Raw genomic sequence first — 26,060 nt, forward strand, 5'->3', positions numbered from 1 at the left:
AGGTGTGCTGATAGGAAAGAATCGATGATGGCTCTCAGGGTCGCCTGTCTGTTATTGTATGTTAAGGACTGTGTGGAAAGTATAATTCCAATAGGTATTACCATGTATCGAATACAGCAAAATCTATGGTAACTAGAAGAAACGTTATTAGATGGATAGAATCAGATATCAGAATTGTAATGGACTGATGGGCTACCCATGAGCTGCTATAGATATTATAATAGTCCATTCTTGTTGTAAACCGGTCATTATACCAATAGCAAGGGACTAGGTTAATAATATTTCTCTGGAATAGTCTAGTAAATCAATTGTCGCGATACTCACATATACCATCACACAACTGGAAAGACTATTAAATCCCCAGACAGCACTTAGTTAAGACAAGAGAAGAAACCTTGGTGAAGATGTTTGTAGGTCTCCTAGGTCTAATTGTAAGCCCAATGTCTACAGATTAATCCAGGGTATGTCATCATTTAGACCATGGCTATCACTTTGAAGTTTATGTACCCATTTCTGTTCTTTAATGTACAAGTATCTGGAGATGTCGCTCGTATGTGGTGGTATGATGGGTTTCTCCAGTACTGTCCATTGAAAGTCTATATATATTATTAGGGGATTGGAACTTGGGCAGGTCTATAAATATTGTTTTCCCTTAGACCCACTGTTCACCAGATGTATTGATAACATTAAGAATCACACAAAGAAAGATGCACTTTCCAGTTTATACAACATTTAAATAAATACAGCCAGAGAACTAGATGGTTTTCTGTCTGTTTGACTTTAAAAATCTGTAAAAATAAATAAATATATCAAATCAGCAAACTTGAAGCCTTCGTTATAAACCTCGGCTGCAGACCTTAAAATGCTTACAGTGGCAATGGTGAATCTCTGACAGCAGGAGCGCTTCCAGGAGCATCTTTCAACTCTCGTTTGGAGGATCGCAGGGGTTAAGAAGGCAGTGGGACACCTCCCATTGGCTTCATTCGCCTCTGAGGTTTCTCTTTTGTGTTTTGTAGTTTCCATAAATAACAGCGCGTGCACGCTCATACACTCGCCAATCGTTCAGATAAGTGTGCACTGACCTGGAGAAACATATTCACGAGTTGAAGTTTTCTTAATAGCCTCCTCGGGGTAGTAAGCGCTATATAAAATACGGGTACAAATGCAATTTTGTTTACTTAGGGCTAATAGCCCTTAAATTATTATTTAATTGAAAGCAGGTATAACAGTCACTGCCTGCAGCGAAGATCTGTACGAAACCTGCAGGTCACTGTGAGGCACGGGAACCATGCAAAAAGGGCCTATTTTAGAGTGTATTATAACGAAATCCTTCGGCTTTATTTGGGGGGATGGTAACGCCGCGTGTTGCAAGGTACTGAAGCAACAAGACTGTAGTATCCTTAAATGAGACTCAACCCAAATAAAGATTAAATTGCTGAGTTCTTTATTTCAGCCCCCCGCATACAGGAAAAGCACCTCCAGCGCTGACAGTCTCCGTAGCAGAACTGTCTTAAGAAAGAATCTAAGAATACAATACATTCTACAATCTAGAATAGTGTGACTCATCTTAAAGCAACATACTACACAATCCCCCTTCTTAAAGGAAACAAAACAACCACAACAACAACAACAACAAAAATCTAAATAAAATCAACTACAATCAAAGATTTCTTAAGATTTTGGTTTTTCAACAATTCTACCACTAGATGTTTTTACGATGTTTTCATTACAAGATAACTATGGTGTAACAGAATCCTGAACATCATGTGTATTGTGTCACCCAGGGGAGAATTGACATCTGATGAAACCTCCGGCAAGGAAACACTTTTAGGAGAGACAATACAATCATGTGAATCCTCAAGATTAACATCAGAAGATATCTTGGAATAGTAGAACAATCAGAAGTTACACTTTCATCATTTGAGTTAGAATTATCAATATGTTGTGAGAAATCACATGTATCTAACCACCAAAAATTCTTGCATTTATGACATTCTTCTGTTTCAGAATTATATGAAACTGGTGCAAGACGACTACAATGCCAAACTTCACCATTTTGAAGTAAAGCAGTGTTGTTCATAACCTTGACTTCGAGTTTAGTTTCACTAAACTTGCTTTCGGTTTTTGAAACTCTCTTAGCATTTTTAACTCTAACCCATTGACCTCTATGCAAGTTAACCTGTTTGGTGCCATGTTTCAAATCATAATAGGTTTTGTTTTTCATCTGAGATTCTTTAATATTCTCTCTCACAATAGGTATGTCGCAAGAAACGATTCCACTTTTATTTAACCAACCAGGATTGATTTTTGAATGTGGAATTCTGCCTCTCATTAAAGAAAAGGGACTTTTACTAGTAGTACCATGGATAGTATTTCTATATGCCCAAAGGAGTTTTTTAAATTCTTCTTCTTCCCAAGATAGGTTACTTTTGTTAGCAAGTTGGATAACTCCTTTAATACTACGGTTGGCTCTCTCAACAATACCATTACCGCTTGGGTGATACAATGCCGTGAATCTCTGTTGAATCCCAGAAGCATTTAAATAGTTTTTCATTTCAAGGGATTTAAATTGTACTCCATTGTCAGATAGAATGAACTTAGGGAAACCTTCCCTCAAGAAAATATCATCTAAAAATGTTATTACCGTTTTAGTTTTGATGATATCTACAACACACATTTCTAACCATCTTGAAAAAGTATCAATGAGTACCAAAATGTATTTCTGTGAACTATCTTGCCAACAAATTGGTCCCATACAGTCAATGGCAACAACTTCCCAGGGAAAATTAGGGCAACCAGGAGAAGCTAAAGGTGGATTGGATGTTTTAAACGTTTTATCAGAAATCTCACACTTCACACATGATCTCACACGTCTTTCTACATCTAAATCAATCCTAGGCCACCAATATAATTCTTTCAGACGTAGTTTGGTGTGTGTAATTCCTGAATGTCCTTCATGACATAGATCAACTATTTTATTCCTTGAGTTTTTTGGTGGGACAATTTTATCACCACGTAAAACCAGTGTATCAGAAAGACTTAGTTCATTCCGAACTTCCCAAAAACCTCTCAATTCATCGTTGACAAATTTTTTATCAATTCCATTCCATCCATGCATAATTATTTGTTTGAGGACAAGTAATATTTGATCAGAGTTCTCTGCTTCGAGCCATTCTTCTTTGCTAATACTACTTTGAGTCCTATTTGATGATATGTGAGCTACTGAAAAATCATTCCAAGAATTCATGTCGAGCTCAACCAATGGTAAAGACATACGACTTAGAAAATCTGCAGTAAAGTTTTTGACACCAGGCATATATTGAACTTCATACATGAAGTCCTGTAGTCTCATGGATAATCTAGCAATTCTGGCTGTGGCATTGGTCAAACCATCAGTGGTCAGTAATTTAGTCAATGGTTTATGGTCGCATCGTAAGATAAATTTCCTTCCCCAAAGAAATTTCCTAAAATGTTCTAGAGCCCATACACAAGCTAGGGTCTACAACAGAGTAACGTTCCTCAGTAGGAGTGAGAGAACGTGATGCGAAAGCAATAATGACTTCTTTGTTGTTCTCATCTAATTTTGTCAGTACGCTACCTAACCACCTGCTACTAGCATCAGTGGTGACAATGGTTTGTGCGCAAGGATCAAAACCTTGAAGACTAGGTGCTTGCGCAATGGCTGTTTTTATTTCCTCAAATGATTTTTGTAAAGAAGCACACCAAATAAACTGTGCCTTGTTTTTAAGTAGGGATCACATTACACAAGTTTTCTCTGAGAACTTGTCCACAAATTTTCAGTAAAATTCTGCAAGTCCTAAGAAAGATCTAAGATCCTCTTTCGATTTGGGTGGAGGAGCATCTTTAAAGGCACTTACCAGGCTGGTTTTGGGTCTAATACCTAAGGCACTGACTTCATGACCCAGATATGTCACGTTATTTTCTGCAAATTTACATTTTGAAAGTTCAGCTGTAACTTCTTTGTCTTGTAAGATGCCCATAACTTTCCTTTTGTTCATCATTAATTTTTTTGTTAGGACCCATTATAAGAATATCATCTTGGAAGAATATTATACCTTGCATATCGCCAAAAAATTCATGCATGAGCCTTTGAAATACCGCAGCTGCGGACGCTAACCCGAATGGCATGCAGCAAAACTGGTAACAACCAAAAGGAGTACAGAAAGGTGTGAGATGTTTACTCAAAGGATGTAAAGAAATTTGGTGATATGCACACGATAAATCAATCGTTGAGAACCATTTTGCACCTTTGGTTAATGAAAGCATTTCATTGATTCTCGGGAGAGGAAATTGATCAATGATTATATTTTCATTCAAATACCTTAAGTCTATGCACATGCGAATTTTCCCATTAGCGCGTCTGGCAATAACAATCGGGGAAATCCAATCAGGTGCTTCAATTGGTTCAATAACTTCTGCATCTAGTAATTTTTTTAAGTTCTGCTTTTACCTCATCTCGAACAATTAGTAGAATGTGACGTACTTTATGAATTTTGGAAATTGCATTGGGTCTGACTAAAATTTTATGTGTAAAACCCTCAAGATTCCCAATGCTGCCACTAAAAACTTTTGGAAATTCTTTTTTCTTTTTTTTTTGACCTTTGTAAACCAACTTTATTAGTTGTTCCCATAGAAATAAGAACAATTGATTAAATTAAACTGTATAGAGCAAAATAAAAATGTAAAAAGTCCAATTTGATCCTAGGGTCTGTTGACCTACTAAATCAAATACATAAGAAGGGTGACCAGATGCTGGAGGAATAAACCGAATACCAATTACTGAATCCAGTGTTAGGTTATAAACGTACATTTACAGGGGTGATTGCAAGCTGGTTTACCTTGGATAGCTATCAAATTTTTAATTATTATTTTTTTTTAAATTATTATTATTAAATGGTGATGCAACCATAATACATACAATACACAGACAAATCAGCATATACAAAATGCACGACCAGAAGACACAGATATACAGAAAAGCAGGAAGGCACTGGGGCATGTCCACAGTTATTAGTAGTTTTCCCTGGATTTTGCAGTCACATGAACGGGGACATTCTGCGGGATACAGTCTGCACACCATTTAGTCCTCCCCCAAACACAATACATATCTTTGTGTAGTCTCTATTTTCACATTTTTCTTCAGATGTGTCATTTCAGTGGCCCTAAATATATATTATATGGCATATTGCCGTAATCAGTGCATTCCCATAGCTTACCACCCACCGTTACTGCCGTTCGAGGAGGCACCATCAGCTCCCCGGATTCCGCATCAATTCCCAGTCACAGGGGGGTGATTCTACTATCGCTGCTATCAGGTCCGTCAGGGGGGACCCACCAACTCGAGCCTGCAGATATTTCGGCTGCAAGAACCCAGCCTCTATTCCTCCACATCTATCACACCTGTCTGTGTCTTGCAGCCCAAAACGGCACATCCCAGCCGGGGTGCAGTACATACCCTGCAAAAATGTATAATGAATGATACGCAACCGGGCACTTGCTGAGATTTCCGCAGTCTGTGAGCAGCAGTATCGCCATTGTTCATCGGTAATGTCCCTTTTCAGGTCAGTCGCCCAGTGCGTCCGCGCCTTGTCATGAGGGATCCGCATTCCGCTCGTATCGTGCGATACATGCTGGACACCAGGTATCCAGGATTTACACTCTGTAGCATCTGGTGTAGTGGCTTCAGTATCACTGGCTCCCGCGGAAAGCTCGGGAGAATGGCCCGCATGCCCTGCCGCAATCTTACGTACAGAAACATTTCCAGGGGGGTGTGTTGTACGTCCCCAAAGAACTGAGCGGACGTACAAAATTTACCACTACTAAACAGGTCTCCCCAGGTTCGTCTGCCCACTCGAGTGCATAATTGTCTGAAACCTGTCTCCTGCAACAGCGTCAGCCGGGGGTGATACGTCAGAGGCAAAGTTGGGAAATAAAGGGTCGAAACCCCCAGGGTCCTCATAACATACTGCCAGGCGTCAATAGTGCTTGTGATTGTAGTTGGTGCATTATTCCGAGGGCGAGGAGGCGCAAGTATCATTCCATCCAGGGGAATCGGGTCTGCCAGCCAGTAATAGGCGTAATGGGCTTGGGCGCAGGCATGATATAGCTCGAAGTCCGGGATGTCAAACCCTCCATTCAGTGCAGGCCTGGTAAGCAAATTCCACTGGACCCGCGGCCTTCTGCCCTCCAAAACAGTCGTATAAGCTCGGAACGCAGCGTTTTAAGGAAGAAACTCCCCGGGTAGTAAGGGAGATTAAGAAATAGGTATAAAAACTGCGGCAATATCACCATCTTAATCAATGAGGCTCGTCCTGCCATTGACAGGGGCCAGGCAATCCAGCGAGTGACGTTGTCGGTGAGCCGACTCATGGCAGTGCCATAGTTTAGTCGGATCATTTCCTCCCTATCTCCCGAGATCTGGATCCCCAGATATCTCAGGTCTGTGTCACACCATTCAAGCGGGTAGTCCAGTGGGAATTTGACCGCTGCCACCGTCAAGGGAAATACATGCGATTTTTTCCCAGTTAATATAAATGCCAGACAGTTTCCCGAAGATTATAAATTCTCGCAGCAGGGGGTTGAGGTTAGTCTGGGGGTCTCGAACATAAAGAGTCCGATCATCTGCGTACATTGATATCCATATTTGTCGCAGGGGGCATCGGAGCGCTCTATCATTATGGTGCTGTCGCAGTCTGCACGCCAGGGGTTCGATCGCAAGGGCGAACAGGAGGGGGGACAGTGGGCACCCTTGTCTAGTCCCTCTTGTAACGGGAAATGCATGTGAAACGCGTCCGTTAACGAGTACCCTAGCCGTGGGCTTTCGATATAGCAGCTGGACCCAGGACACAAATCCCGGGGGGAACCCCATGCGGAGCATAATGCCAAATAGATAATCCCATTCGACGGAGTCAAACGCTTTAGTAGCGTCCAGGAACACCGCAGCCAATGGGAGCTCCGGTGATACATTCCGTAGGATCGAGCACAGCGTACGAAGATTATGAGAGGTTGCCCTCCCTGGAACGAATCCCGCCTGATCCGGCAGGACCAGTTTGCCTATGAGGAGGAGGACTCGATTCGCTATGAGCTTTGCCAATATCTTGGTGTCACAGTTAAGGAGCGATAGCGGTCTGTAGGAAGCGCAAAATTGTGGTTCCTTGCCAGGCTTTAATATTGACGTAATCAGGGCTTCACGCATGGAAGGGGGTAATGTTCCACCCTCAAGAGCCTCCTCAAAGAGTTCTTTCAATATAGGGGCCATAGTATCTACATACGTTTTATAAAATTCAGCAGGGAGTCCGTCGAGGCCCGGCGCCCTCCCAGATTTCTGCTGCATTATAGCCTCGCGGATCCCGTCTAACTCAAATGGGGCGCAGAGGAACTCTCTATGATGGTCCTCCAACCATCCCAATGCAACGTCTCCCAGGAACGTCTCGAATTCCAATGGGTCTCTGCGCTGTGTCGCATACAATTTGGCATAATGGTCAACGAATATATCCTGCACCGTCCCCGTGTCTCGGCATAGCTCCCCCCCTACGTCTGCTATTTCAAGAATATAATTGGAGAACCTAGGTTTCTGTATGGCTTCAGCTAGCGCCCTTCCCGGGCGTTCTCCCTCCCCATACCTCCAAGCCGTCCAGTATTTCCCCAAGAACCTAGATTCTCTCTCAGCCGCATCTGTATATTCCGTTAGCTTGTCCCTAAATTCTGCATGTGCCCGTCCCCTGGCGTCCTGAGTCATCCGCACCTCCAGCGCCCTCAGCTCGGTTTCTAGCCTCTGGAGCCTCCCACGCATATCTCGGAGCACCCCACAGCTCTTTGAAATGCACACACCCCTGATCGTGACCTTAAATGCTTCCCATATAATCTCGACCGAAGTCACGGAACCCCTATTTCTCTGGAAGAAAAGCCCAATTTCCTCCTCCAGCTCGGCATGGAACACCGCATCCATCAGTGCTGCGGGCTGCAGCCTCCACGCCCGCTGCGCTCCCCTCCCACCCAGCAGGTCAAGCACAAGGTGTACTGGTGAGTGATCAGAGTATGTGCGCGGCAGATGGCGGACTCCTCCAATGCATGGCCCCAGTCCCCTGGATGTTAGACAGTAATCTGTCCGAGGCCATGCTTGACACAAAGTGCGTGCCCTCCATGGATTGTGGGTGCATGTGGCGCCAAGTGTCTATTAGTCTGCCTTCTTCCATGATCTCTCGCATCGTGGCCTGTGTGCGATTGTAATGGTGTGGCAGCGCCCTTGATCTGTCCATGACAGGGTTGAAGGCTACATTAAAGTCTCCGCCCCAAATGACGTGTGTGGTGCCTAGCGCCAGTATTTTGCCCCAGAGGACAGTGAAGAAGTCTGGTGTGTCCACATTTGGCCCATAGCAGCTCACTAACGTGAATGTATCAGCTCCCAGTCTCCCCCACACTATCGCATATCTTCCCTGCGGATCCATTAGTTCTCCCTGCGGCACGAAGGGCGCATGGCGCTTTACTAAAATGGCAACACCTCTGGCATAGGAGGTGTAGGAGGAGAAGAGCCTGTAAGTCGCCCATCTTCCCGCGAATGTATTACTAGTGTGTGGAGCACGGCGTGTCTCCTGCAATAGTGCAATACTGATTTTATGTTGATCTAAATAGGAGAGTATTTGTCTCTTCTTTCTAGGGTCCCCCATTCCCCTTACATTCCAACCAGTATCCCTATACAATTGTCAGGCACCCTGCCTTCCGCTCGCTCCATTAATAGTTACAGGAACCTTCCGTATCCCAATGGGTGTGTCACTGTCTACTTCTGTACAGTTGCACATTCTGTCTGAAAACATCTGAACCAATTCTAAACCATTCTCCCTATCCATCCCCCAACCCTCCTCCCACTGAAGCATCCCAACCATGCCAGTACCTCTGTTCCCTCCCCCCCTTTCCCTTCGCAACTTAACCCCCAACAAAAACAAAGACACTTCAGCTAATTGCCGAAGAGATTCTTCAAAATGGAAAAACACCCTGAGGGATCTCCCAGATGGGGTTGTCACCAGGTGGCTCACAGGTATCACCTGCCTCCCCGGGGACTCGCAGGAACGTGCCGTACACCGTCAGGAAGGCATGGGTGTCCGGTGTGGTCCATGGAAAGTCGTCATTACCAGGACTAGTATACTGTATGATGTGAGGAAATATTTCAACAAGTGGTGCAGGTCCGTCGCCAATGTGAGGTGCACTATTCGCTTCCGCGTTGGTTGCCATCCCACGACAGATAACGCCCCTATCAATCAGTCAATGTCCAAGGTGGTAGTCGATTGGGACCCCGCAGTAAGGCGTTCCCCCTTTATTTCGGCACCTCAATTGCTTCAAGAAGTCCTCAGCTTGCTGTGGTGTAGTGAAGAATGATTGTTTGCCCTGGTGGGTGATGCGGAGCCAGGCCGGGTAGAGCAGAGCATAGTCTATTTGTGCTTGCCTAAGCTTTTGTTTCACGGGGAGGAATTTTCTCCTGTTCTCCTGCACCGTAGCAGTAAAGTCCGGGTATATAGTGAAAGTGACTCCGTCATACTGAAGCTGCTTCTTCTCCCGTGCCACCCTGAGGGCCACATCCCGATCTCTATAGTTGAGGAGATCCAGAGATCGGTGCGCGCTCTCCACCACGAATTGAGAGGATTCTGCCCCCACTGTCGCCATGAGTAGTTTCTCTACGTACAGCTCCATCCTACCTGTATTCGTAGTTTCAGGTATTCCTAAGAGGCGGAGATTGTTGCGGCGGCTCCTCGCTTCCATGTCCTCGCTCTTAGCTGCAATGACTTTCAAGAGTTTGTCCATTTGAGTCATTGTGTGTTGCATGCGTGCAGCAGTGTCCTCCGAGTCTGATATGCGCGTCTCCGCCTCCTTGAGCCAGTTTTCATGCCCATCTATTTTACGCACAATAGTGTCCATTCGTGTGGTCATGTCATCCATTTTGCCCACGATCGAAGCTATTCCCTGTCGTACTTCCATAAGGATAGTTTTCATGTCTACGTCAGGTTCCATCGCCAAGTCGGGGGTTTTCGTTGCCATGGGCTCGATGTCACCTTCCGAGCTTGCCTTGGGATTTTTTTCGACATGAACTGGAGCCGAGGCTGGCGAGGATTCGTCTTACCCATCTCTGCGGGTCACGGGTTGCCACTACTAGTACCCAGGAGAGCTCAGGCAGTGGCTCAAATCTTTCCGCCGAGCGACACGTAGATGTCCCTATCGGCCAGTGTTCGGAGCGCTGCAGCACTCGCTGTGTCTGGGGTGCCTTCCCTCTATAGATTGTCCCCAGGGGTTTTTCGTATCGTGGTCTGGTCGTGTAGTGCTCCGTCCTCCCCGTCGCAAGCGCAGTGCCACACGGCCTCGGCAGCGGTCACCCTTCACGTAAAGCCCCCGCCAGGATATCGCCATACACCGTGCCGCGTTGTAGGGTGTCGCGCAATGGAGCGCCTCATAGGCCTCACTCACCGTCCGTTCGAAGGGCGCTCTCCCAGCACCATGCGACAGAATGGAGACAAGGCCTCTTCAGGTATGTCGCAATGTGTCCGTTTTTGATTGCTCTGTTGTCTCCTCTCGACCTTCGCAGCTTCAATAGCAGCTCCACAAAGCCAGCTCGCACGGCCCGTCCACCCCCGACCTGCCAAGCACCTCTATTCCTCTAGGCCTCAGGACTTAGCCCCGTGTGGCGCCTCCAGGGTATTATGTGGGCGATGTCCTCATGCGTCTGCCCGGTTTGTTTTCTTTTTTTTTTTCTTTTCACACCCTCCCAGTAAAAGGTCGCGCTCCCAGTCGCCGCTCCTCGCTGTGCCCACAACGTTTTAATAGCACCTGTGTCACAGCTCCCTGGCGCTACAATAGAGTCGTATACACCTCAGCGCCGCTATCTGTCAATTCTAGGAGCTTACTTTGTCTTGGGCAGCTCTCCGTTGTCAGGACCAGGGCTCTGCCGCCACTACCTCTCGGGCGCCTCCGCTCCGGTCTCAGGTCGCCACCGAGGGTCGCAGTGTGCGATCTTCCCAGTCTTCCGGTGCGCTACGCGCTTTCCGCAGTCCGCCCCCATGAGTTCCCTGGACGTGTCGCTCTTTCCTGCCGCTGCAGGCGTTGTCACTCTGGCATCACAGCGACCTGTCCGCCCCTCTATGGCCTTCTTGTGCCTTCGCAGCCATGAGTCCCAGACCATCGTGGCCTGCACACCTCGTGGGCGCACCGATCTCTCGTAGCTGTGTCCTGCCTAGCACGGTCTCCAGTTAGGCAGACGTCTACCTCCGGTCGGGGATGTTACCTCCTCGTATCGGCTCCTCACCCCACCACCAGCCGCAGAACTCGCCAGATGTGTAGACCGATCAGTTCCCCATCAGTGCCATGCATTTGCAACTCATGCCTGATCAGGAAGGAGGATTAATGGACGGATTATTCCACCGGACTGCGGGAACTTCACCCAAGGGCAGCCATTCCGCAAGTGCGCCACCTAGCGCCAACTTTTGGAAATTCTTCCAAAATCCATTTCTTTGTGTTCTCTGCTTCACACATGACTAACACTTGCTCAGGACTATTGGGCTTCAAAATAATATCAAGAGAACGTTGGTCTTTCTAACCTAAAACTGAAGGCCCATCTTGGGCTACATACAATTTACACAATGCCCTTCTACCCTTGAACTCGAATATTAAAGATCTAAAGCCAAGCATATCAATTTTTTGTCCAGTGAAGCTTTCTGGGTTCACATCAGTTGGTTGTAACTGTGGGCCTATAGTGTTAACGAATTTATTATCCCACACTGATTTAGCGATGATGGTGAACTGAGATCCAGAGTCCGCTGCAACCTGTAAAATTATGCCACCAAAAGAAATCATACATAAGGGCTTATTGCTATCATTGCTTGTAATATTGACCACAACATGCTTAGTTACACCACTGGAAACCTTCAAGTTCTCTAAAGAGTCTTCATCTTCATTGTTATCTGATAAATCAGAATTGCTGTTCGTAATACAAGTTACATGTGATTTTTTATAACGTTTCCTCCTACAAACTTTGGAAAAATTTCCAATAATTCCACATACTGAACATTTCGTAGATTTGGCAGGGAATCTTTCAAATCTTGCTGTATTAGAAGTACTCCCACATCTGTAACATACAAAGCCAGACTGATAAAGATTTTCTTCTTTTTTAGAGTTAGAGATTTGATGTGGTTTCCAATTATTGTTTTGATAAGATCTAGGTTGCTTGTAAGTAAGACCTTTGTCTTTCCTGGTGTCAGTAATTTTATTGACAGTCACTGTTTCACTTGAAGGAGAAACTGCTTTAGCACATCTTTCTGATAATTCTGCTTTTTTAACTAACGTAATTATATCTTTGAGACTAGCATCACCTTCAATCCAAAGTTTGTCCTGGATACTCTTATTTTTGGTGCACATAACTATTTGGTCTCTTAACATGTCGTCATGCAAAGAGCCAAATTTGCACTTTATGGCAAGACTTTTTAAAGCAAAGACATAATCCTCAATCGATTCGTTAGTCTCTTGTTTACGTTTATAAAACGTGCGTCTGGATACTGCTGCGCAAACAATAGGTGAATAATGGTCATCTAGGTCAGCTGTGGCACATTTGAAGACATCAACATCACCACTTCTTTCATTTTTCTGCATTTGGTTATAAACTCAGGTCCTAAACAATGCATTAAAATTCTTTTTTTTCTTTCAGGAGACATAACACTACCATTATCCTCAAGAGTAGCAATATAATTAATGAAATATTCTTGCCATTTAATAATAGGTTCTCCAGGATTGGTCAGAAATTCTTTTGGGTTACTTAGAGTAATGCTGACATTTGTATTTTGTGTATTATTGCTTGCTGTGGATGTTGTACTGGATTCACCATTTATATTCACTTACTTAGAAATGCTGTTGAAGTATTTAATATAATAGAAATATGTAAAACAAATCTTACTGTAGAATAGAGTGAAAACGGTCGATTTTCAGTTTGTAACTCCTTAAAATGTTGAGAATTCCTTGTAACCGCTGTTACAATCGAAGTACTTCACTCGTACTGTATTTCTAACGAATACTCAAGATGGCCGCCAGGGTCACGTTGCGTGACCTCGAAGCTTACGCGAGCTGCCAAGAAGCACAAAATAGACGCCTCTTTCTAATCAACGCCGCGCCGAGGAATGGAAGCTGCTGTCATCTGCACGAGGTAAACCGCGCTCGCGCCAGGGAAGTAACCGTCACTAGATTAAATATCAACAGCGCTTGCGTTGGCAGAAATAAGTAGATTCTTGATGTAATACGCTGGGGATTGAAAGAAATCGCAACTAAACTCACTTAAATGTTGAGTTGTCCGTTGTTGTTCCCCTTCGCGAAATAGTGCTCTTGGTGAAATAATGATGGATAATTTGATTATTTATCCGGTTCAATATTTGGCAGGGGGCTGAGCATCCTTGTCGCCAAATTGATGTAGTATCCTTAAATGAGACTCAATCCAAATAAAGATGAAATTGCTGAGTTCTTTATTTCAGCCTCCCGCATACAGGAAAAGCACCTCCAGCGCTGACAGTCTCCGTAGCAGAACTGTCTTAAGAAAGAATCTAAGAATACAATACATTCTACAATCTAGAATAGTACGACTCCTCTTAAAGCAACATACTACAAAGACGTAATAATTATATATGTAGCTAAGCGCTCGTACGCCAATATTTTATCATGGCGCTTCCTGGAAGAGCCACAATAACCAGCACTACCCCTCACCCATACTTCGCACATTCTACCTGCAATGGAATGCCACCGTCTAGTGCCAGTCGGCCGGGACCCGGAAGTTTGTCACGTTCTGAACGGGAGTTTATTGACAGAGCGAAGGTCCCTGACCTGAACGTTATGTTCGAAGCGGATTGTCTGGAATCGGCCAGAGCCCCATACGTGCTTTGTGTGGCACCAGGCGCGCAACACCCATTGGACTCAAAGGGCTTCAGCACCGCCCCCATCGTGTGTGGCAGCCCGGGATGAGACAGGTTCCGGGGCACATACACAGCCGCACCGGAGCAGTTCACAGGCCTTTAAAATACCATTTGCATGTTAATGAGGCCCTGCTGTTGTTTCACCCCTTCTAAGAGCCCCTGCAGCTCCACTCCGCCTATTGCTTAAAGATTCAGCCCCCCTCCACCCCCCCGAAATTTTTCTTAGCACCCCACCCCGGAAATTTGGCTCTAGTTGCGCCTATGTGTGGCACACAGAGCATTTGGACTTTGTGTGATGACGTAGGCACGCCAGCACGGGCCAAGGCGTGCGTGGTACAGGTGTGTGTCTGCTGCTCCACAGCTGAAGATGCGGCCCCCGGGGGAAGTAAGGTCGGCAGACTAGTCTTCCCCCGGGGTGTTCGCGCGTGACCGGGACAGGGAAGTTAGGGGTGGGGTCTAGGATAGAATAAAGGGGGCTGGGGGATGAAGTCCTTCCTCTTCCTGTCCCCAGCGCCCCAGGGTGTTTAGGTAGCTCTGTTTGGCTTTGTTCGGACGGCGAGTGTCGGGCGGCCCAGTCTGTCGGCTGGAGCAGCCTGGTGGTGCGGCGGCGGTTGAATTGAGCATGGAGGTAGAAATGGGGGCGAAGTCTGACGAGGCGGCAGTGCGCGCGGCGCTGCTGCTACTCGGACGAGCGGGGAGATCGGATCTCGTTCGGCCGGGGGTTTTGGAGCAGGCGTGGTTCGGCATAACCCGCACGCCGCGCTCCGCGTCTGTGGGGGTGGCGGCTGTGGTGGCAGCTTGCCTCGAGGAGCCGCCACCCGCAAAAACTCAGTTAGCGGCGCGGGGGAGGGGTAGAAAAACGAGCAAGTCCTTGAAGCGCGGGGATCGGCGTCTGAGCCTCCCCGCGCTGGGGCCACATGCAGGCAGTGAGGTGGAGGAGGGGGTGGGGGTGGGGGGGGGGGGGAGTGTTGTTGAGGGGGATAAAAGCAGTGGGGGCCCCTGGGGGCGAGCAAGGTGGGAGCACGGCCGGCACGGGAAGGGGAAGGGTTATCAGGGCCGGGGTGGGCTTAGTGGAATACAGTGAGGATAGTGACCAGGGGGGGAGAGTGAGGAACAGGCTGGGGAGGAGTTTACGCTGCATCTGTCTGGGAGCGAGTCGGTGGGGGGGAAGGAGGGCTAGTGGAGGGAGCAGCCCATGGACCTCTCCAGAGGGGGCAAGGGGAGGGGTGGGGGGCAAGGGGAGGGGTGGGGGGCGTGGGGCCAGGGCAAAGGCCCAGTTAAGGCGGCGGGGGCGCTAGTGGAAGGGCAGGAGGCCCCGGGCCCCTCCTGAGGTGTGGGGCAAGGCCGCAGGGGCAGGGGTGAATTCAAGGGGGAGGACAAGTGGTAGGGGCTGAACATTGAAGAGCGCATTCGGGAGCAGCGTAAGATAATTGAAGAGACGGAGCGCAGGTGGCGGGAGATGTGTGCGGCCAGGGAGGGGACGGCGGCGGGGGGGGTGCCAACCGGCACGGCAGGGAGATCTTGCGTCGGCGCGCAGGAAGAGTGGGGGACAAGCTAGGGTTCGAGGACAGTGGGTGTGGGTAGATGAGGTAGAGACTGACTTGACGTCTCAGAGACCTGGTGGCGCTGGGGCCCCCTCGGTCTGTGCCGGTCTGGGGGGGAGGGGATCAAACCAGCGATGGTTGCTGGTAGAGGCCAGGGTGGGCCGGCGGGGCGCAAGACGGCCTCCAAACGCCGGGGCGAAGCAGCAGGGGGGTCCGCGGCGGCCTGCCCTCCGTTGCGGGAGCGGGCATCGTCGGCGCCGGAGTGTGAATTTGTGCCGGGTATGAAAGGGAAAGGTGCGAAACGTGTGGTGTGTGAGATCCAGAAGGTGCAGTTTGAGGATGAGTTTGAGGAGGAGCTGGATTATGAGTCTGACAGTGAGGAGTTGGAGGAAGGTGAAGTGCGTGAGGTGCATAGGGGAAAGCGGCAACCGGAAAGCCAGCAGCAGTGGGACACAGACGGAGAGGAGGAAAGCCCAAGTTTCCGGTGGACGGGAGCGGGAGGCACCAGTGAATCTTGCAGGTGAGGGTGCTTGGTGGGAGGTGGGAGACGGGGGGGACGGAAGAAGGCCTGTAGGTCAGTAGGTGTAGGTGAAGGGTCGGTGAGGGAGGTGGGAGCACCGTTGAAGGGGGTAGACGTGGCGGGGGAAGGGAGACGGTTCGTGGGGGCTGGTGTGCAGACGGACAAGGTGGGGGAGACCGAGGGGAAGGACGAGGTGGGAGAGAAGCACAAGAAGAAGTTGCCATACCTGGGCCTGGCGATGCCCTTGGGGTCACACTTATCGACGAGGATTTGGAAGCACGAATATGTAGATGTGTTCAAATTGTTGCACAGGGAGATACAGGCCAAGGAGGGTTCGAAGGAAGAGGAGTGGGAATTGACAAGCAGACCTCGGGTGCCGGTGAATATGGAGAATTGGACGTCGGCCTTTTTGATCTATGCGAGCATATATTGTGAAAAAATATCGCGTTATTGAAGTATATGGATATTACACGCAAGGCGCAGATGCACTTTGGGGGGTTCGCTTGGCTCAGCTACGATGAGGAGTTTGGGGCCCGAATCAGTGTTAATCCCGATAAACCCTGGGGGGAGGTGGACCAGGACTTGTGGGTACAATGGATGTCTTCCACGCAGTCGTCCGCTTCTACGCACGCGGCTAGTGGGCTTCCGGTGACGTATCGGTTTTTTCAGTCTCGTACCGCCCAAACCGGGGCGGGGTGGCAAAGTGGTGTCGGGAGCACGGGAGGACAGGCCTCCACTTCGGTGGCATCAGGACAGTCAAGTAAGAGTGGGGGAGCTACCACAGGGGCATGTTGGAACTTTAACAAGGGTTTCTGCACCCGCCATCCGTGTAAATTCAAACACGAGTGTTCTATGTGTGGGGGACGTCACCCGGTCACACAATGTTTCACACAGGCCACTCCCTCTGAGCAGTGGCGGATTACCAAAGGAAGGGGACAGGCTGGGCTAAAGGACTCCTACGCCCCTTTAAGGTGGAGGCCATGGGTCCATGGCTCTCCCGATACCCTGACAGGGAGGCTGCGCGGAAGCTTTACTGGGGGTTTGCAGAGGGTTTTCGAGTGGGTTATCAGGGTCCTCGGTAGCGGAGATGGGCAGAGAATTTGCGGTCGGCGAAGGAATTGCCGGGGGTGGTGGAGGCCAAGTTGCGGAAGGAAAATCTGGAGGGTAGAATTGCCGGCCTGTTTGACACGTGGCCAATGCCTGAGCTCATCATATCTCCATTGGGGGTAGTACCTAAAAAGGAGCAAGGGGAGTTTCATCTGATTCACCACCTGTCGTGGCCGGAGGGGTCGTCTGTGAATGATTTTATCGCGGTGGAGGATTCCAGGGTACTGTACGCGTCGGTGGATGATGCGATTGATCTGGTGAGGGCCTGTGGCAGGGGGGCAGAATTGGCTAAGTGTGACATTAAATCTGCGTTTCGCCTCCTTCCCTTTCATCCTGCGGATTTTCCATTGCTGGGTATGCAGTTGGGGGGTAGGTTTTGCCGATGGGCTGTGCTGTATCCTGTGCGTTGTTCGAAACATTCAGTTCTTTCTTGCAGTGGGCCTTCACAGACAGATCGGGACACCGGCTGGTGTCCCACTATTTGGATGACTTCTTGTTTGTTGGGCGTGGTCAGTCGGGAGAGTGTGGGGAGGCTTTGTGGCAATTTCAGCGACTGGCCGGTGACTTTGGGGTTCCATTGGCGCCGGAAAAGACGGCTGGGCCTAGCTGTTGTCTGTCATTTTTGGGTATCGAATTGGACTCCGTGGCATGGGCGGCGCGTTTGCCCCAGCAGAAGGCGGGGGAGATGCAGGAATTCTTGCTACAGGTGGTGGCACAGCGGAAGATTGACTTGAGATCGGTGCAACGTCTGTTGGGTTTGTTGAACTTCGCTTGTCGCGTGGTGCGGGCTGGCAGGACTTTTTGTAGACGGTTGGGCATGGCCATGTCCGTGGCGGTGCTTCCCCATCACAGAGTGCGGATTTCCATGGGCGGATTTGCGGATCTGGAACGTTTTTCTGAGCGAGTTCAACGGGGTGTCTTTGGACGACAATATGGTGTGGCAAGTGCAGATTATTGCGGATGCGGCTGGAGCACAAGGTTTTGGCATTTTCTGGGACGGGAGGTGGTGTGCGGAGCAGTGGCCGGCACATTGGTTGACACAGGGCAGGAGTATTGCATTTTTGGAGTTCTTTCCGTTGCTGGTCGCGACGCAGGTGTGGGGGTTGGAGTTTCAGAACAGATCGGTATTGTTCCACGTGGACAACAGGACGGTGGTGGACCTGGTGAACAATCAGAAGGCAAGGGATCTGCGGGTGCTGCGCTTACTGTGCCGGGCGCTAGCAATGACATTGCGGATGCATTGTTTCATTCGCAGTGGCAGCACTTCAGGAGGTTGGCGCCAGGAGCAGAGGCTTGCAGGACCGAGGTGCCGGAGGGTATCTGGAGCTGAGGGGAGTGAGAGTAGTGGAGCTGGTTGAGAAGTCTATTGCTGATTCCACAAGGCGAGCGTATCGATTGGCTTGGGCTGAGTTTGGAGCGTTTTTGGGGTGGTCAAAGGAGACTTGGCGCATGGCGGAGGACGGCTGTGAGGAAGGGGTGATGAGGTTTGTGTTGGACTGTATGGACAGGGGTTTGTCGCATGATACGATTGCGGGAAAGTTTGCGGGTATTTCCTTCTATGGCATGGTGTATTTGGGTTTTGATCCAGCGAGGAGTGAGTTGTTGAGTAGGATGTTGAAAGGTTGGGGTAGGGTGAGGGGGGAGTTGGGGGGGCAGCTTTGCGGGAGGCTATCACGTTTGATTTGTTGGTAGAGATATTTGCAGAATTGAGGCTCTGTTGTTATGATGCGGCCGAGCTGGCTGGGTTTCGTTTGTGCATGACATGGATGTTTTTTGGGGCGTTCAGGGTTTCTGAGTTGTTGGGGGCGAGAGGTGCGCCTGGCAGGCGATTTGAGGACGTGCGAGTGGACGAGGCACGTCTGGGTATCTGGTTGGGGCGGACAAAAACAGATCAGGCAGGGAGGGGGAAATGGGTGTGGTTGTGTGAGTCGGGTGGGGCGGGGGCTTCTCCGGTGCAAGGATGGAGAGCGTTTTGCAGGCAGGCGGGTAGGAGAGAGGGGGAGATTTTTTGTCACGACTCGGGAAAGAGGGTCACAGCGTTTCAGCTGCTGGCAGTGTTGCGTATGGCAGTGAAGCGCCCAGGCAGGCACCCGGCTTTGTATGGGACACACTCCTTTCGGATTGGCGCGGCGACTGCGGCAGCTCGGCTGGGGTGGTCCTGGGAGAAGATCAGGCGGATTGGTAGGTGGAGGTCGTGTTGTTGCGAGCGGTATGTGCGAAAGTAGGGCTGTTGAGCGCGAAGGGGCGCGAGGGCTGCTGGAGCGGTGGGGCTCTGTTTCGTGTTCTAATTTCTTTTCTCTCCGTAGGTTGCGTGGGGGGTCCGGGAGCCAAGACGGTTACCTGGATCGTTGGACATTCCTTTGTGCATTGGGCCTCCAAATATTTGGACAGGCAGGTGTACGGTCGTAGCCTTGGCCTGCGAAGCAGTCATCATGAGGTACATTGGTGGGGCAAGAGTGGGATGCGCTGGGGTGAACTGCTGCCTGGCTGACAAAGAAAGTTTCACAGAGGGGATGCCCGGACATGCTAGTTATCCATCTGTGGGAAAATGATCTGGTGAAACAATCAGGGGTGTCATTGCTTCATTTGATGCAAAGGGATTTGGAGGCTATGAAACGCAATCTGGCTGGCGCCTGCATTGTATGGACTGAGTTCATCCCACGACGGATCTGGAGGGAGCATTGAAGCCTGCAGCTGTGGAACGAGCAAGGAGGAAGTTGAATAGGGCAATGCGGGTCTTTTGTGAGAACACTGGGATCAAAGTGATTGCGCACACGGGGCTGCGGCTCGAAGAGCCCCTGCTTTTTAGGGACGACGGAGTGCACCTTTCGCACATGGGCAATGCGTATTATATGATGGAGTTGAGGGATGTCATCAGCGTGTTATGGAATGAGTCCATTTGGTGCCGGAGAGAGTGAGGACGAAAGGTGCACAGGAATGGGGTGGGGCAGGTAACCGCCCTCCGGGGGTTCCCTGGTTGGCAGATTTGGGGGGGAGGGGGGAGTCCATGACGGGCATACTCACCCTTCCGGGGAGGGGGATACTGGTGCAAGGTGGGGGTGCGTCATACTGGATTACGATGGATGGAGATGATGGAGGAGGTTGGAAGAGAAGTGAGGAAGCGAATGGGATAAGTGAGGAGGTTGCTGTGTGATGCGGGACTGAGTATTTGGAGTATGGGAGAGGATGGAAAGATGAGAGATATGTCGTTGGGGGGTTTGTTTAATGTTTGGTTATGGTTGTTCAACCCTGTCCTAATAAATGGCCTTTTACGCTAAGAACTTGCGTGGAGTGGTTATTGCGCGACGTACCACCGCAGCCCCAGGTTTGTACGCCTGTAGCACTCCCTCTTCTAAGGCTAGAGTGTAAACTATAGAGGGTTGGTTTCTGGAAACGCAAGCCTTAAGATGCTGACTGAGAAGTGCCATGCTATAACGATGGCCTCATTTTGGGCCTCAAATGAGCGTTTCGGTGCGACTGCTGAGTTTTTAACTGGTCACGAAGGCTGTGGGCGAGGCCCTGGGATTCATGCCTTAAGTTCTGGGTCCACCAATGCTCATTAGGACACACCAGCACTTATGTATTGTTACTGTCAATCATATGTAGCCAATGCAGTTCTGTTGCATTCTTCGAGCGATATCCGGAAGAACCGGTCCCTGAAGTGGTACACGCCTTTTTATGGCATCGATTCTTGGAAAACATGATCATCCTCTGCTTAGGTGAAACCTGGTAGCGTGCAACTTAGTCAGTTGTGCCAAGGACAAACTTACAAGTAACAGGGCCGAGCTTAAGGCAGAACCACAAGTTATAAGGGCAATTCACCCCATAGATCAAGGGTGCAATGAAACTAACCAGTCACACAACACGTAATTCCCCACGTCAGCAACGGTTTTTTTAAACGTGTTACTATTTGACAACAACCTTTTGTGTTTTTTTTTATAGGAGACAAACCTAATAAAACAGGTCTTGTATCAGAGCGACAACACTTGCTGTTACAGCACAGGGCGGTGCATGTTTACAGATCTGCTGACAGCACCGTGGTGGGCCATGTGAACAGAATAATAACCGAGCCCGCTGTCTACAGCTTGCTCAAGCGCACAGGGAGGGTAGGACTGTCACTTAATGTAGTAGTAGTAATGCGCTGTATAAATGCTAAACAAAATACAATGTATGGGGAACCACACGCACTTATCTTTGAAAAAAGTATGCTTTTTTCCATGACTGTCTCATTTGTCTCTTGTCTTTCTGGTATTGTACACAATAAACTTACCTCTCATGGAATGACACAATTATGTGTCAAGTTACCAGAGAGCGCTTTGACATCGCCACTGAATTTCTTGGGAAAGTAAATAAATCAGATTTTTTAAATACAATTTTGGAACTTCTTTGGGGCTGAATTTCTCAATATAACATCTCATTGGGCTATTAAAGGACGCCAATTGCATACTTCTAATTAGAAGGGTTGTGTTTCTTAAAAAAGAATTGGCTCCGCACCCTCCACTATATTACTCGCCTCAATAAGATGATCAATGTGTTGGTTGTTTATATTTAAATCGTTTTTAAACATAAATGAAAGTAAGGCTACAAATAGAACTTTGAAGACAGACTAAACGTCCTCATTTAATCACAGAGTGATTACATCAGCACACTTTATTCCAGGTCGGACCAAATATATACTTTTTTCCATCACCATATGCCCCCTCACGTGCAGCATATGGCGCCCTCCCATCCCAGTCCGGGTTGTATGGGAAGAGAAGGAAGTGGCAGTAACCAAACAGACTCGTGTGTAATCCAGTAAAAACCTAATCTGCAGAAACCTGTAACTCCAACTGCAGCCTTAGAAGACGGCGATGGCATATTAAATGTAAGGAGAGATGCTGTCGGACAACTAGGAACCAGTGGCGGTGCGTCCATTGGGGGCGTTGGGGCGTAGCCCCCCCGCCCAGCTCCCGCCCGTAGCTCCCTCGGCATTTCTAAACTTGTCTTAAGTAAACATTTGATGCCGAGGGAGAACCAACTGACAATCAGAGTCTGAAGGGGGTGGCTGGTCCGGCGTCATGTTGACTGACATGCTTGTCAGACCAGGGAGGGACAACAGGCAGCAGCACAAGTGCGCATGAGTGGGGAAGGTGAGCGAATTTTCACCCATGCCCAGTCATGCGCACTTGTATTTGCACTGGCTTGCGCATGCCCATTAGGAGCCCCTCGGTCTCCTAATGGGCAGGCGGCAGGCGTAGCGTAAGCTGTGCCGTCAGCCAATCCTGGCGCTGCTGGCAGCGCCAGGATTGGCTGAGAGGGGTTGGCAGGCCCCTCCAGTGCCGTTCGTGAAGGCGCCAAGGGGAGCAGAGGTCTGAGAGGTGGTGTGGACCGGCTGTAAGGTAAGTTTAGTTTTTTGTTTAATACTTAATTTCCCCTGTGCGCGACCCCCCCCCCCCCCCCGAGCCACGCGGCGACTGTAAGGGTGTGTGTTATAACTTATTAGTTGTTATTGTCATTGAACATGCTTATATCAGATATGAGAGTTCTGATTGTGAGTTACCGTCTGTTTTGAGTGGTGGGTTGCTTCCCTGTCTAAAAAAAGAATAAGAGAAATAAGGTTTGTCTTTAGCTGAATTGAGTCCTTAATCATGGGCTCGTAATCTCCCACTTTAACACTATGCAGCAAGCCTGCTCTCGATTTTGCATATTACTTTTTGTGTTGGTTGAAATATCTGTTCTGCTGTTGTTGAGCTCATGGGCTTAAAGGCAGCCGTTTGTAGAGGTTGAAAGACGCCTTTTTGCAGTGTCCATGATATTCTGTGGTGTGCGTTATTGATGGGTTGAGGTTATTTTATGTTCTGTTACATTGTAGTAAGAAGGAAGTATGGTGTATCTTTTTCCTGGGCTGATGGGTCATAACTTCAAAACTACCTGGTTATTTTACATTATATAGGAATTAATGTTTCACCCTGGTCTGTGATGTTGTCGAGTCTCTTGTGTCATTCTGTTGCTGTGTTGCGTTGAACAGAGGCGTTTTGCTTCACCCACTGCACAACATACTTCAACCATTACATTTTACTTTCTGTGTTTTAGGATATATTCGTGAAAGAAATCGTAGACTGGTTATTCTTGGTCTCACAATGCCGTTGCACAAATAACCCTACAGTTTTCCTCCCCGTTATTTCAGAAATTCCCCTACACATGTTGGCTCCAAGAAAACCCTGCGCCCATTGCTCCTAGTGGTGAAGTGAAACTACAAGAAACAGGGGGAGTGTCAATGCTGGTCTGGACTTACCCTGGTATTAAACATACCTCTTAAGATGTATGCTCTGGAAACACACACTAAAGAATGTTTGCTAGAAGGAATACAACTGAAATAAAGAAATCACACAGACGTACTGGCTCATTGATAGGTCATTACTTTTGATAGTCGAGCTCCCAATGTGTCACTCTGTAAAGAACCACGGCAAGCAAAGATAGACGGTTTCATTTTTATTTTTACATATTTCCCATTCGAGTTAATCATTAGTTTACGCAGAAAAGGCTTCTGTAACAGGTTTTGGGTTAACGTACTATCTGTTTTAATGTTTGGTGCTTTTCACCTATTCGTTGATGCTTACAGATAAAATGAGCACCACCAAGTGGGGTGATAGCAAAATGTGTGAGCCCGAGGCAAATGTGTGCTTTATTAAAACATCTGGTGTCATTAGTCAAACACTTCGTTTTATGGATAAAGCACTAAGTGAAGTGGCCAGTAGAAGCAACATGTTTCACTTGCTGATATTTTGTTCCTACTGCTATGGTCTTAGCACTAGAAGTCGAGGGTAAAAAATATTTTAATATTTTATGAGCTTCTGGTATACTGACTATGACTTGGACAATGCTTCTTTCGCTTGGATACTAGTATATGCCAGGTTCCTTCCTTTGTTGTCACTTACTATCTTTAGAACTGAAGCAGAATTTAAATAGATGCTGAACAACTGGAGACAGGACAGCACAGTCATGGAGTTTCCTTCCTAAGAGCTGTCATATCACCGGTGTCTGGTGGTTCTGCTGTTGTTTGCAGTTGTCTTTTAATCATTGATAGGTCGATTAGTGTTATTGCTGTGGCCAACGTTCTTGTCGAAGCATTTGGCTGGTGTTCTGGTTTCTTGCCTTCCCATTTCCTGGCATGATGTGAGTACATTACCTCTCCATCAGCACAAAACATTTTTGCTCCCTCTGTCTCTTTGTCATGTTCTTCATTATGTTGAGTCTCAAGATGTGCCTGTGTATGTCTGTAAGTGTGTGTTATGGTATGTATGTCGGTATGTGCGACTGTGTGTTTGTATTTGTGCTTTATTGTACGTGATTCTTTTTTTTGTTTTTACAATGTGCTTAATGCATGTGTGGATGGTCTATGAATGTTCCTAATTTTGCCTGAAAATGTAATGAAGAAACAGGATGGGGAACTCCTTTTCTGGGGATGACTCTCTTTGTTAAGTGGGGAAACTGAGATTATAATGTTAATGCATTTTAGTTTCAGCAGGACTTCACCTAAGAACATGCCCTCTGCAGTGGGCTCTGTGTGTTTGCAGCTCTAGTCTCTGTGCTTCTCAAATTTGCTTGAAAATGCACCCTTTACCCACTTTTTTTTCAAAATTTTCTCGGGGGGAAAAACCCCCTCTAAGGTGGTCAAGCTCGCTCGCTCGCCACGGTGCACTCCGACAGAAAGTTTACGCCCTACCACTTTCAAATGTCACCATCCGCCACTGCTAGGAACCCCTGCCATACCACTGCACCCAGCAATATTAACAGGCAGACCCCACTGCTTTAATATGTGGAAAAAATGTCACTTGCCCTCAGAAACCACCTGCAGTCTCGCAGGATGCCATAGCGATTACTCCGCGCCTGTGGCAATCAAGCCTTTCTTAATTCTCTGTAGTTGATGGCGCCATCTCCCGGAGACCCTGCTGTAGTCTGAGCACTTAAGCATCCTCTCACGGGGGAAGTATATCTTCCCACTCTGTTGAAGCACTCCCAGGATCATCTCCTTCTCTGCCGCAGTTCTCTACTCGACAATGAGTCTTTCTTAGCACCTCCCCTTTCACTGTCTTGGTTGATGGTCCTAGGCTGTGCTGATGGTCACTTGGGAGGATACAACAGGCAAGAGAACCTGTCCGTGTCTTTTTAGGGAGGTATAGCTATGGTCTGTGCCCCTTGCAACTCTAGGAGGACTCCCTAGGTTGCTTCGAAGTTCAACTTGTTGTGCCCTGGTTCCAGGCAGCCATCTGGGGGCTGTGAGAAGTTGGCCTGGCATATGCTGTCCTCTAGTTATAGGGGACACCTTGCACCAGTCCAATTCGACTCTTATTGATGATAGGTTAAAGACAACCTTTAAAGAAAGCTATCCTAGTGGTAGCTGTGGAGAGCAGCCTTCAGGCTAAGTCTTGAAGGAGTGTTAAGCTTATCGTTTTACCATAGATAGCCTCTTGAATAACCAAATGAAAGAGTAGTCCACACAGGTGTGTATATATATAAAATATATGTATTTATTCTAAGCAGAATCCCACTAGTCTCTTTATGAGGCTGGAGGTAAAGTTACAATTCAAACAAGCATTGATAGTTACAATAAATAGCACTGGAATCATTGGGCCCCAGGGGGGGACCAAACCATATATTAAAAAAGTGGTATAAGAACCACGACAATTCTACAGATAATGCCTAGAGCATTGAGGGTCGCTGGCCCCTTAAGAAACCACCCAAGGTACTGAGGAAGGGGGCCCACGGGAGACGCGTGCAGTGGTATAAGCTGCTGTCGGGATCTCTATTAAACCCTATGGAGATTGTCGTGGTTGAACTTTACAAGATTAAAAACACTTCTAGCAGGAGTTCAAGTTCAGGAGCTTAGAGTTAAGCTTTTGAAGTGCCCACACCCACGAGAGTACCGAGGTACCACTGTTACCTGCACCAGGGAAG

At 48.1% G+C, this 26,060-nt stretch overlaps 1 protein-coding gene across 3 annotated transcripts in view; it reads left to right on the forward strand.

Annotated features, from left to right (window-relative positions):
* Positions 1–26,060, forward strand: part of LOC146869503 (phosphoenolpyruvate carboxykinase [GTP], mitochondrial-like) — a 103,806-nt gene that overhangs the window by 15,247 nt on the left and 62,499 nt on the right. The window contains exons 1-2 of one of the 3 annotated variants that reach the window (XM_085601545.1): positions 13,079–13,195; positions 19,430–19,560. The exons of the other annotated variants lie outside the window; for them this stretch is intronic. Coding sequence (XP_085457671.1) covers positions 19,556–19,560 — 5 coding nt within the window. The 5' untranslated portion in view covers positions 13,079–13,195; positions 19,430–19,555. Of the gene's footprint in view, positions 1–13,078; positions 13,196–19,429; positions 19,561–26,060 lie in introns of those variants that run through there. 3 annotated transcript variants of the gene reach the window in all.

The sequence above is a fragment of the Triturus cristatus genome, chromosome 1_1 (genome assembly GCF_964204655.1).
Source record: "Triturus cristatus chromosome 1_1, aTriCri1.1, whole genome shotgun sequence".
NCBI classification, from domain to species: Eukaryota; Metazoa; Chordata; class Amphibia; order Caudata; family Salamandridae; genus Triturus; species Triturus cristatus.